Source organism: Kogia breviceps, chromosome 16, assembly GCF_026419965.1.
Source record: "Kogia breviceps isolate mKogBre1 chromosome 16, mKogBre1 haplotype 1, whole genome shotgun sequence".
NCBI lineage: Eukaryota > Metazoa > Chordata > Mammalia > Artiodactyla > Physeteridae > Kogia > Kogia breviceps.
In genome coordinates this window covers 69380802-69394190 of record NC_081325.1, presented here as the reverse complement: position 1 = coordinate 69394190, position 13389 = coordinate 69380802, and the positions used below count along the sequence as shown (strand labels likewise).

Genomic DNA, 13389 nt, shown 5'->3' with positions numbered 1-13389 from the left:
AATTATAAAATTATTTCCAAGAGCCATCCACACAAAATATAGATTTTTTAAATAAGGCCTTTGGAAACTGATACCAAAGGGAAAAGTGCTTAATATATGATGTTTTTTCAGTTAATACTTTGATTCATGAGAAATCGGTGAAGTATATTTTAGTACTAATGGAACTCTAGTATATTAACTCTTAGTAGTGATATAACCTTTCTTTTTTGGTCTGGTAGCATTCTTTTAACATTTATAGCATGTTTACTTTTAAATTGGAAAGAGATTTTGTAAAGAGATTGTTATGGGTCTTTAATGTTAAGTACGTGAATGTTTTCGAGAAAGCTCACCTGGAAATACTTAATGTTTGCACACCTGTGGCCGTGGTAGGCGTGGCTTCTGTGCAAAGCCTTTAAGAATATGAACAGATTTTCATTTGGTTGAGTTACTTGGAACAGTAAGAAGATGAATAGATCGATTAGGAAGCCTTTGAAGAAGCCTCTTGATTACAGGCTGTCCCACCTCCCCATGCACTTGAACCCCCTTTAGGAGAAGGAAAGAGTCAATTAAAGTGGGACCGAGGGACCCACCTCCAGACTGGTACCGCCCTTTGCCGTCACCCGCAGCTTGTTGAGTCTTTGGAAAATGCAAAGCTACAGGCGGTTACCTGTCTGCACACAGCCAGGCCACAGTGTCTTGCCCCAGAAAGTTATTACTGGCCGTGGACTTTTGTGTCTTCTCTGTCCTCTGTGTCCACCTGCCCACGCAGGCTTTGAGTTGCAGACCCTAATCGTTCTTTCTTGGGAGCTTAAAGTTGATGGCGGAGAACAGCCATGCCTCAACTGCAGTCTCTAGCGTTTGAGTTGGTTTTCACTGTTATTTCCAGTGCCCACTCACTGTTTCCACATCACAGACTATCAAGGGAATGGTTGAATTCTGTCTCCCAAGTTCGCTGCTGGTCTTGAGGCACAGAGTGACCTGATTCTTTTTTTTTTTTTTTTTTTTTTAATTAGGGTCTAGTCGATTTACAATGTTGTGTTAGTTTCAGGCATACAGCAAAGTGAATCCGTTATGCATACACATATATCCACTCTTTTTTTGATTCTTTTCCCACATAGGCCATTACAGAGTACTGAGTAGAGTTTCCTGTGCTATACAGCAGGTCCTTATTAGTTATCTGTTTTATATGTAGTAGTGTGTATATGTTGATCCCAGTTCTTCCAATTTATCCCTCCCCGCTTACCCCCGGTAATCATAAGTTTATTTTCTACATCCGTAACTCTATTGTAGATAAGTTCATCTGCACCCTTTTTTTAGCCTCCACATATAAGTGATATCATATGGTATTTGTCTTTCTCTGTCTGACTTACTTCACTCAGTGTGACAGTCTCCAGGTCCATCCACGTTGCTGCAAATGGCATTCGTTCCTTCTTTTTCATGGCTGAGTAATATTCCATTGTATATATGTACCACATCTTCTTTATCCATTCCTCTATTAATGGACAATTAAGTTGCTTCCATGTCCTGCCTATGGTAAATAGTGCTGCATGAACATTGGGGTGCATGCCTCTTTTTGAAGTATGGTTTTCTCTGGATATATGCCCAGGAGTGGGATTGCTGGGGCACATGCCTGATTCTTAAGAGAGAGAGAGAGAGAGACTTACATTCAGTTACTAGCCAGCTTGGGGGAAAGCCCTGTGTCCCACACCTCAAGCACTTCTGTGACCCCTCCCGACAAGGTCCTGTGCCCTGAGCCCCACCTGCGGTAACCTCAGGACAGCAGAGCAGGGCAGGACGCTGGGACCTGATGCCCAGCCCTGGCCCCCTTGCTCCGCTCGGCCGGGCCGCACCGAACAGCCCCTCCGCTCTGCCAGCTCCCTCCCTCTGCTCCCCAGCTCCCAAATCCCCCCTTGTCTCAATACCCTGGAACCACTGCTAAAGTCCGGTAGCACCTTTCCTGGTCTCTGTGGATAGTCACTGTGTTTTTAGCAACTCTTCTGTGTTTTAGATTTTCTGTCCTCTTTCAACAGGCTTAGAACAGAGACTACTTGTTTTATAGAGAACAACTCTCTGGAATAATTCGTAAGCGTCATGTTCATGTTCAACTTCATAAATATGGGGGCTGAGAGTCCTTTTTTAAGCTGAGCAGTGGCTTCAAAACTGATAATACCTTCACAGAGAAGAAGCAGTAATATCCCTACCCATTCACGATAAGACACTGTTTCTGATTCTGTTCTAGAATCACACAGAGGCTTATCAGTTAGGGTCAGTCATTAGTTTACCAATGATTAATCAAACATTAAGGGCATCCTGTACCAGGCCCTGTGTCAGAGACATAGTTTTTGCCCTAGAAGGGCTCAGAGCTCAGTGTATTTTGATTGAAAGGAAGTTTCCGACATTCAGAGCACTCAAAGAGAAGGGTGCTCTGGTTCCCCTTTCTCGCCTGTTTTCTTTTCCTCCCTGTGACCACCTCAGAGCAAGCACTCAATAAGTATCCCCTTCTTTTCTTAGTGCATTTATGCAGAATGGATGACTGTAACCTTGGGACTGCCGATTTCTTTTGTTTGTTTGTTTGCCGTGGAATGTACGTTTTATTATTTTTTCTTTTTTATGAAGATATAATTGACATATAATATTGTATTAGTTTTAGGTGTAAAACATAATGATTTGATATATGTACATATTGTGAAATGATCACCACAATAAGTCTAGCTAAGGTCCGTCACCACACATAGTTACAGAATTTTTTGTCTTCTGATGAGAACTTTTAAGATCTACTCTCTTAGCATCTTTCACATGTACAATACAGTATTGTGAACTATATAGTCACATGCTGTGCATTGCATCCCCAGGACTCATTATTTATCGTGTAACTGGAAGTTTGTACCTTTTGACCGTTTTCACACTGTTCCCTCATCTGCTCTCTGTATCTATGAGTTCAGTTTTGTGGGTGTTTTTTTTTTTTTTTTTAAGATTCCACATATATTTAGATCATACAGTATTTGTCTTTCTCTGTTTAACTTATCTCACTTAGCATAATGCCCTCAGGGTCTACCCATGTTGTCGCAAATGGCAAGGTTTCCTTCTTTTTATGGCTGAGTAATATTCCAGTGTGTGTGTGTGTGTGTCTGTGTGTGTGTGTGTGTGTGTACATATTTTCTTTATTCATCTGTCTATAGACACATTGTTTTTGTGTCTTGCCTCTTGTAAATAATGCTGCAATGAACATTGGGGTGCAGAGATATCTTTTCAAAGTAGTGATTTCATTTCCTTAGGGTAAATACCCAGAAGTGGAATTGCTGTATCATATGCTAGTTCTGTATTAAAATGCTAATTTCTCTTATCTACTCTATTAAATTTCCTTCAGTGCAGTAAAGCAGGACCCTTGATACTAATGAACATTCAGGTGTATATATTTTCATTTGGACTTTGAGATACTCTAAGAAATAGTCACACGTCTTTATTTTCTGCTGTCTCGTCAGTGTGAACTGTACAAAAAGCCAAGGGCAAACACGTGTCATGGTAGCAGTGAGTCCTCGCCCCAGCTACTCGGGTCTCCCACATGTTTGTAAGTGTGCAGCTGAGAATCAAAACTTTTTTGTGGTAGAAGTTCAGTCCCGTACTTATTGGATACAAATAATAACACACGCTGTTTATTGTTTAAACTTACGTTTAAAGTGACCTGGTCTTTGTTCTTTTTGGATCTGAACATAAATTCAAAGAAAGGTCTAGCATTCATTACTCATGAAATTGAAGTTTAAGAAAGGGTTTTTACTGAAGAACAGATTTAACATTTTTTATAAGGGAACAAAAATTGAGTGCTCTGAAATTAGTGATTTAACTAGTTAGAAAACTCTTTCAGAGGATACATTTCTTTTTGATAATCTCATCAGCTTTCTTTATAGATGCAGTGTCTTTATTATAAAGTTCTGGACAATTTTTAACTGCCTGAGTTTATTAACAAGCAATTTTGTGCTAACCTCTGGAATCCTAGCATTTATAGAGAGTGAAAAAAAAAATCTCATGTAACATTTCTGTTGGCCTCTTTTTTTTTTTTTCTTTTTTTTTGGTGCTTACATAGAATATCTCCAAGCAAGATCTTTTAGAACAGAATCTTTTTTTAAATAAGCAAATATCCTTATAAAGAAAGGATAATTATTCTTTAAAAAAATAAAGAAAGAAAAACACTAAGTCAGATGAAGTTGATGGTGCACTGGTTATTTTTTCTGAATGCCCGAAACAAAAAGTATTATTCTAATGATAAGACATCCTATCAACATTTCTCTCTCTGTTGAAGCCTAGTACACATTTTGGATTGGAAACAGGTAATCTCTTTGCATGATAAACTTGATAGAATAGCCAGAAACAATTTCTTTTATAAACTAATACCTTAAAATATTGTTTCATGGGGGTTCAGACAAAGAAGAGAAATTTCATTAGTCTCATTTATAGTGGGAAGGAGAGAATCTTTTCAAGAGGGGAAGGAATTTGCTACAAACCTAGAATAACAATTTTAAATTCTAAACTATTATGAAACACAAGATCTCAAATCTCTGTTCTAAGTTCTTAAACTTTATTTATGTGTTGCTCCCCTTACCATAGTTTAGGCAGCTAAAACAGGATAACTCTTTTGATTCTTGGGGTCTCATTTCCTCCTGTTTTCCACGGTGATTTAAGACATGTTTTTCTTTAACTTAGAATTATACAGCTTAAAAGAAATTCAGGCAGTCGTGTAACTCACATAGTCTATGACACTTGTTTTTATTTTTATTTTTTTATTTTTTTTGCGGTACGCGGGCCTCTCACTCTTGTGGCCTCTCCCTTTGTGGAGCACAGGCTCAGCGGCCATGGCTCACGGGCCCAGCCGCTCCGCGGCACGTGGGATCTTCCCGGACCGGGGCACGAACCCGCGTCCCCTGCATCGGCAGGCGGACTCTCAACCACTGTGCCACCAGGGAAGCCCTAGGACACTTGTTTTTAGATTTGGGGTCGTTGCCCTCTGAATTGTGACCTCAGTATTCATGTGTGTTCTCTTTTCTGTCTTTCACGTTTCGTGGTTTGTACATTGCTCGATTCTCCCAAAACGGTCTCGTAGTTTAGGACGGCGGTGTCTGACTTCTCTCGTTCTGCGGGTGGAAGCACTGCTTGGTTGGCTCCCGCTTCTGGAACGAGAATCTGATGCTCATTGTGTCACTCTGGCAGAGGGGGAGTTGGGGCCACCTGTCAGGGTGGAGTGATTCCCCCACACACCCACCACGCCGTGCCAGTTTTAAGGCAGCAGAGATGCCAGGCATCGAGTGGTGAAGAGGGTGGCTCCTACAATGTGATGCTTTTTTCTGAAAGAAGAGCCTCCCACTCGAAAGCAGTGCCAAGTCCGAGGCGCAGCGCTTCATTAAATTGATCACATCTGTTGGCACTTGTGGCTGTTGGCACTGACAAGTGTCTTTCTGTTAGTGCATGTGGGTGTTTCATCCCCCCACCCCATCCCCACTGCCTGTTAGCCTTTGCCTCCCTTTACCTAAGTGATTGGATTATCTCAGGTAACAGAGACATATACTGAAACAAAGAAAACACTTTCTAAACCAGTCTTTAATAAAGTTCTGGATTATAAAGTGTTGATGTTTGCTAATGCTGCACAATTATCCTAGTTGTGTTCTTAAGCGATGAGAGATGTTGCATGGTGTAAGAATAGCTTTTTAGGGTTTTTAAAAAAATTTCCTCTCCTGGGTCATTGGTGCTTAAAATTTAGCAGACTGGATGGAGATGAGATGGAGAACTCTGTCTGAGCCCGAGATGCTTACACAGAGCTATGCACCAGTTAGAATTCCCTATTTGGGGAAGACTTTTTTGAATAAAAATAATTCATAAATGTAACTGCATTGGAGGCGATATCTGCCTCAGGATATTTATTTTTACTGTTTTTAACAGTTAATTCTAAATTTAAAACTAAAATAATCAGTTTCTCTTATGCCTTTTTAATATTACTTATGTAATTTTTTTTTTTTTTTTTGTGGTATGCGGGCCTGTCACTGTTGTGGCCTCTTCTATTGCAGAGCACAGGCTCTGGATGTGCAGGCTCAGCGGCCATGGCTCATGGGCCCAGCCACTCCACGGCATGTGGGATCCTCCCGGACCGGGGCACGAACCCGTGTCCCCTGCATCTGCAGGCGGACTCTCAACCACTGCGCCACCAGGGAAGCCCAGGACTTGCTTTTAATGTTAAGAACAGGGAACATTACATTGGGAAATCATATTATGTTTCCTTAAGAGGTATGAACACAGATTGTGGGAGTAGAAGCTTCAGTAGTTGTGGCATGTGGGCTCAGTAGCTGCAGCTCACGGCTCTAGAGCACAGGCTCAGTAGTTGTGGCGCACGGGCTTAGTTGCTCTGTGGCATGTGGGATCTTCTGGGACCAGGGCTCGAACCCATGTCCCCTGTATTGGCAGGCAGATTCTTAACCACTGTGCCACCAGGGAAGTCCCATGTCTTTCTTTTTCTGACTTAACTTCACTTAGTATGATAATCTCTAGGTCCATCCATGTTGCTGCAAATGGCATTATTTCATTCTTTTTTATGGCTGAGTAATATTGTGTATATTACTCAATATACTGTGCATATTGTGTATATACATTGTGTATATATACCACATCTTCTTTATCCATTCATCTGTCAGTGGACATTTAGCTTGTTTCCATGTCTTAGCTGTGGTGAATAGTGCTGCTATGAACATAGGGTCTTTTTAGGTCTTTTAGGTCTTTAAAAAGACCTAAACTTAGGTCTTTTTAAAATGTTTGTTCACCATCTACCTCGATGAGGAGGTGAGGGTGTCACAAAGGAACAGAGAGGGGCATCACATATGCCCTTTCTTCTCCTCCTGAGCAGTTCAGCTCTGGCCCCCAACTTGCATCCACCAAGCACCCACCAGCGGATGGCACACCCTCCCTCCTCAGAAGGCCATTTGGGGACCATCGGTTATTACTGGAGCTCAGCCCCACCCAAGCTGCTTACTACAGCGGTCACATTTCTGGTGATGCTGTGGCTTCCTGTTGATGCTTGCGTGTCCATGCACGTGGGCTCACTGCTCCTGCATCCTGCATCCTGCAGAGCTGTTCCACAATGGTAGCAGAGCGGACATTCCCAAGCCTCCAGGTGTTCAGAGAGCCCAGACTCCACCCGGAAGGGGTAGGCACTCTCAGGGCAGTGCTGGACTCCAACCCTGGGAGTTGTCCAGATTCTCAGAGCAGAGGGGGGATTCCTGTCGCCCCCTGTTGTGACAGCAGCAGCGACCGCTGGGTCCCGGGCAACCAGATGCAAGTGCGTACACTCCCAGTGGGAGTTCCCAGCACGCCCGGTCAGAATGGCCTGCTAGGTGACTGGCCAGGTGGGAGGAAGGAACTTGCCCCCGGTGACTCTGGCTTGAGATGTCTTTGTGGCCAGGGCTGCATTACAGCGCCTCCCAAAGGCTCTGGGCACCTGCTGGGGTCCCCTTGAGAAGGGGATGTGTGTGCCATGTCGAGGGTGCTGTCTAACCAGAAATGTGGGTCTAACACACTCACCCACAGAGAAATGCTGTCCGAAGACCACAAACGGTTTTTAAATTGTGGCTGTTGAAGGTGCGTGCTTAGAGTTTTAGTTCTAGGTGTTAGCAAGACTGAGGTATGTCACGTGACTTCTGAATTTGTCATTTCTCCTGACTGTCAGCTAACAAGGAGGGGACGCATTCCACGTTCTGGGTGTTGCTCAGTATCCTTCTGGGAGCAGTGGCCATGCTGTGCAAGGAGCAAGGGATCACCGTGCTGGTAAGACCCGAAGTGCCATCGGGGCCTGTCTCCCTACACCCCCTTTCCCTCCCGTGAGGACATTTTGGGCTGCCCTGCCCCCGTGACCTCCTCTACTGCACCCTGTAACCGGCCTTCAAGCCTACACCGTTCTGGACCAATGAATTACCTGTGCTGTCATGCTCCTGGCGGTTGGTGTGGGAAGTGACTATCTCAGTTGCCTCTCATCAGAACTGGTGGACACGGAGTGAGGACAGTTCCTGAAGAGCGGTGATTAGCCCTCTTGGAGGGGTCCTAGGGAAAAGAGAAACAAGACTGCTGTGGCTTTCCTGGGGTGCTCTCATGTTTGGGCAGTCCTAAATAAAGCAGTGCCCTAAATACAGCAGTTCTCTGACCCCACCACTGCTCCGGGTCCCGATTAAACATGCATCGACGTGTGTTATGTTATCACCAGCTTCACCCGGGAATGTCGGAGACGAGAGGAGAGGAGAGGAATCTGAAGAGTCCAGGCATGCGCCTCCTATGTCCGATCTAAGTCGAAGCCCCCAAAAGAGAGGCGTTGAAACGCACTCTCCTTTTTCTCCATTCTAGCCAGTTTCCCACCTTACATTATTACAGGGAAACTGAGACATTAGGGATACGCACGGACGTAGAGAAATGGAAAACAGAGATGTGAGGGGGGGGGGTGTGGCTCGTATCGGAAGCTGTGGGAAAGCAAGAGCGGTCCGAGCTCTTTGGGGTTTGACAGCAGTCGAGGCAAAGATCAGTGGTTTTATTGGGCTTGGTCTGAAAGATTAAGGTTGGCCAGCTAGGAAATGGCATAGAATTGCTGTGCAAAGATACTCGAATTTCATGAGTTATTTTTTAAAAGTTTGCTCTAAACTTCAGTGTCTCTCAACCTTGGCAGCACTGGTATTTGGGGATGAATCTTTCTTTGGGGTGCGTCCTGTGTATCATAGGATATGTTCCTGGTCTCTACCCACTGGATGCCAGAAGGACACCCACCCTCAGTTGTGACAACCTAAAATGTCTCCAGACATTGCCAGACACCCCCTGGTGGGAGGGGGGAGGACAAAAATCAACCTGCGAGAAACACCGCCGTAACCCCGTGCTTGTCTCAAAGTGGGGGTTTTGAGGACCAGTAGCAACTGCACCGTCTGGGAGGGTATGAGAAATTTATGATCTCAGACCCCACCCCAGGCCTGCTGAATCAGAATCTCCCCTTAACAAGGCCCCCAGGTGACTCCTACGTCCATCGGTGTTTGAGAAGCACTACAAAATTAGGTTGGATTTACATGAATAAAGATACGGTGAAATTGAGCAGCTTTCAAAAAAATCAGACTAGAGTGTGGACATTTCAGTGATGAATTTCAATGATGAATTTCAACGGGAAGGAGGAGGCAGTGCCAAGCTCGTGTTTGGCTCAGTCCTCGTGACGACACGTCCCCGTCCTCCCCGGGTGACTGTCCTATAGCTCCCAGGCAGACAAACAAATGGTATAAGAAGACAGCGCAGCTCAACAGGGAGCTCCTGCCTTCTAGAAAATGGTTCAGACCCAGGCAGAAATGGCCCTCTGTGACCCACTAAAATCATTCATCTAATGGGTGGATAAAATCAGGATTCTGTGAAGTCATTAACCCAGCACTGGCCTGTGTATTGGATAATTAATGGCTCCCAGCATTTATGGGAGGCGGTTAAGTAGGGATGCCACCCTTGCTCTGAAAACCACAAATTACCACTGGCTTCTGATAATTTATGATCTTCTTTGCCACGAAGCCCCATACTAAAAAAGAGCCCCGTCCTTGAGGGACAGCTTGAACCGTCTACGCAGTGTATGTTCTGACCACTTTACCTGCTTCCGGCAGGGAGTTGGGCCACACGACGTTGCTTGCAGTGTCCGCATTTGTAGGAAGTCCACTGCAGGGTAGAGAGTAGAGCCCAAGGCCAGATGAGCCTTCAGCCTGTGACCGTAGGTGTCAGCTTCAGGAGCAGCCATCACCTGTTAGAAAGGAACTGTCGTGATGCTACTGGAAGCTGTTGGCGTCAGTGGAGCTGCAGGATCACACTCCCAAGGGCCAGTGGCCCCACATAATTGCCCTGAAAGCTGCGGGCAGAGGTGGCTGTCCTCCGCACAGCGGGGTCAGGCTGGCCGAGGCTCTGCCGTCTTCAGGGTGTGGTTTCCGGTGTCACTCTGAATATCTCCATCATCTCTGCCACAGCTGGACAGGAAACCGAGGGGGGCGGGGTGCCCCAGTCTATGCCCAAACCTCCAAGATGGCACGTTATCACTTGTGCCCGCATCCCATAGGCTGGAACTCAGTCACGTGACCATGCTTTCCTGCAGGGCTGGCTGTGTGCCCGGCAGGAAGGGAGATCTAGCGGACAACCAGGAGGGTGAACCTGAGAGGTGTCCGGAGCCCCACCGGAGGCTCTACGTTCTGCTACCACTCTTCCATGGCATTTGCCCACATCAGGCAGCACCTGGGATTCCTGAAGTGTAGTTACTTACTTGGCTGGGTTTTCGAGGTTGACGACTGCCTTTATCTTCTTAGGCCTGACCACCGCACAGGTGTTGGCTCTTACAACTAAGGGACTCATAGTAAAGAAAAAAACGGAAAGAGGGGCCTCTGCAGAACTTCTCCTGGGAACCCCAAAGGTCTAGCTCTCCTGCATCTTATATGCAGACTAACAGGGATTTGCTAGATAATAAATTTGATACAATACATGAGCTCATTTCATAGGAACGATAGGATTTTTTTGATTTTGTTTTTAGAGAGAGCTAAAGAGGTCATCTGTGATGATCTAATCCAGGACATTTCTTGTCTAGATTCAGCAATAAAATTCTGATGGATAATTGTTACCTAACCAGAGTTAGGCTGTCCCATCGCTGATTCCTTGCTTTGCTCTCTTAGGGTTTGAATGCCGTCTTTGACATCTTGGTGATAGGCAAATTAAATGTTCTGGAAATGGTCCGGAAGGTACTACATAAGGACAGATCATTAGAGGTGAGTATCTGCTTTTGTCTCCAGCCCAGGCGTGGAAAATGTCAAGTACCAGCAGATTTAAAATGCCATTTTCAAAGTATTTCTTGTGACTTTGAATTCTAACATAGCCACAGCCCCTTAAAGCACGGTGTCATTGCGGTTCAGCCAGAACTGCTGCACCTTTGTACCTGGCGTGGCCACACTTTCATCTGAAAACTCTGTGACGTCAGGGGCCTTGCGGTGTCCTTTCAGAACGCTGGCGTGCTCAGGTCTGAGGGCCTCCTCTTCAGAATGAGTCTCCTGGCCTTGGGGGGATCCGGGGTGCTCTACGTGCGCTGGAAGATCATGGGCACTGGCCCTCCGTCCTTCACCGAAGTCGACAATCCTGCCTCCTTCGCCAGTAGCGTGCTGGTCAGGGTGAGTCCTGAGTCTGCCCTCCAATGGGTCCTCTTCTTGGCCCACCAGATTCCCAGCTCTCCCCTCCCTCCCTCCCCCTCCGCCTCCCTCCCTCCCCAGCAGCCACAAAAGCTCCCACAAGCAGAACACCCCCACCTGTGTTTTCTCTCACCAAGGATGTTCTACGATGAAAGCAGGTTTTTGCTTCTTTGTTTTTTAAATTTTATTCATTTATTTATTTATTTTTGGCTGTGTTGGGTCTTCACTGCTGCGCGCGGGCTTTCTCTAGTTGCGGCGAGCGGGGGCTACTTACTCTCCGTTGCGGTGCACGGGCTTCTCATTGCAGTGGCTTCTCTCATGGTGGAGCCACGGGCTCTGGCGCGCGGGCTTCAGTAGTTGCGGCATGCGGGCTCAGTAGTTGTGGCACAGGGGCTTGGTTGCTCCGCGGCATGTGGGATCTTCCCGGACCGGGGATCGAACCCATGTCCCCTGCATTGGCAGGCGGATTCTCAACCACTGCGCTACCAGGGAAGCCCTGAAACCAGGTTTTTGTTAGGACATTGGGAAGGTATAAACCCTTTGTATTTCCTTTCCAAACAAAATTAAAGAAGAGTGGTTTAGAAAGTGTCAGGTTTCTTGCCAACCTCCTTAAATTGTCCCCTAACCCCATCACTTTCGTTATAAAGGAAATTGACATGGCGGGGTTAAGATAAAATATAACCACATTGGCAGTATCTTTTTTTTGTTGTTGTTTGTTTGTTTGTTTTTGGCCACACCTCGCAGCATGTGGGATCTTAGTTCTCCCACCAGGGATCAAACCAGTGCCCCCTGCAATGGAAGCATGTAGTCCTGACCACCCCCTGTGGTCTCTTTGAAAGTCTATGGTGTCCAGACTTTCTTGTAAAGGTTTGCTTTTTCTGAAGGCAAGGGTATCTTAGCTGTGCCTTCAGAGACAGAAATCAAGGACCGTAGGACCCTATACTTATGTTGTCAGGCACATGGGTGACCCCTGGGCCTCAGATTTCCTAGGTCACAGACTTCGGGCATCAGTGAGTAATCAGGACATAGTGTCACCAGAAATATAACATGTATAGCAGAGTCTGGTGGCCTTGCTGTGTTTTTTATCTATTAAAAATCTCAATGCATTTAGTAAACTGCAAACTACAGCCCCTGCCCAAGTGGAATGTGGCAACATCTTATTTTATAAAACTGCTCTCCTTGAGCAGAAAGATATGGATGCCTCCAAAGTGAAGCTGGGATATATTTTTTTTCCGAGTTCAGTATCAAATAAATGTTTGTTTTTCTTTTGACTGACAGGCCATAAACTATAATTACTACTATTCCTTGAATGCCTGGTTGCTGCTGTGCCCCTGGTGGCTGTGTTTTGATTGGTCAATGGGCTGCATCCCCCTCATTAAGTCAGTCGGGGACTGGAGGGTAATTGCTCTGGCAGCACTCTGGTTCTGCCTAATTGGCCTGATATGCCAAGCCCTGTGCTCTGAAGACAGCCACAAGAGACGGTAAGAGGCCGAGCTGAATTTTAACGTCCACACTGGGTGGAGTCAGAGCATTTTGCTAAATCCAGCACTGATCATTTTAACGGTTTTGTGGAAGCAATATCTGAGGACCTTTATTTCAAATACATGTTTATGGCCAGGATGAGTTCTATCCATTTGGAATCCATGGCTGGCTTCAACTAGTGGGGAGTGAACTTGGAGGGGGGTGGGGGTTGCAGATGACCGCTTTATCTCTCCCTCCCTCTTTCCCCCCGTGAAGCAGCATTTTGAGATCCTTTTCGCTGTAGGTGGTAAAGAGTAATTTATGGTCAGACTGAGAGTGTAATTGATGTGTGTTGTGGCCATTATTTCACAATTCTGCTTCAGAAAACCCTAGTGGATGCTACAGTGATTCCTTCTCTTGTCATTTGGTACAAAAGAAATTGCCACCCCAAAGAGCCTATTCTTTCTCACACCCCAGCAAAGGGAAACAAAGGTTATTGAGAAAATAATTGGTAGAAAAACAAATGTGTTTTATGAGAAAGAAAGCTATTGAAGATGATTTCCTTTAAGCTTAAGTGTTGATGGAATTAGATTAGTAATTTCTCAAAATAAATTCAGTTTTAAGTTTACCTGTGGCTTAAATTGGTACGTAGTTCTAAAGGGCGTCAAACCGTAATCCCAATCCACTATACACGTGCTATAGGATTTTTCTAGTACTACAGGCACAGGGTCTGGGAAGGAGCCACCAAATT

The 13389-nt window shown here is 45.4% G+C and overlaps 1 protein-coding gene across 4 annotated transcripts in view; it reads left to right on the top strand.

Moving 5' to 3' along the window:
* Positions 1-13389, top strand: part of TMTC4 (transmembrane O-mannosyltransferase targeting cadherins 4) — a 51967-nt gene that overhangs the window by 19128 nt on the left and 19450 nt on the right. For all 4 annotated transcript variants that reach the window (XM_059041668.2, XM_067016149.1, XM_067016150.1 and 1 more), the window contains 4 exons: positions 7682-7779; positions 10671-10763; positions 10995-11159; positions 12456-12658. In XM_059041668.2, the coding sequence (XP_058897651.1) occupies positions 7682-7779; positions 10671-10763; positions 10995-11159; positions 12456-12658 (559 nt within the window). The remainder of the gene's footprint in view (positions 1-7681; positions 7780-10670; positions 10764-10994; positions 11160-12455; positions 12659-13389) is intronic.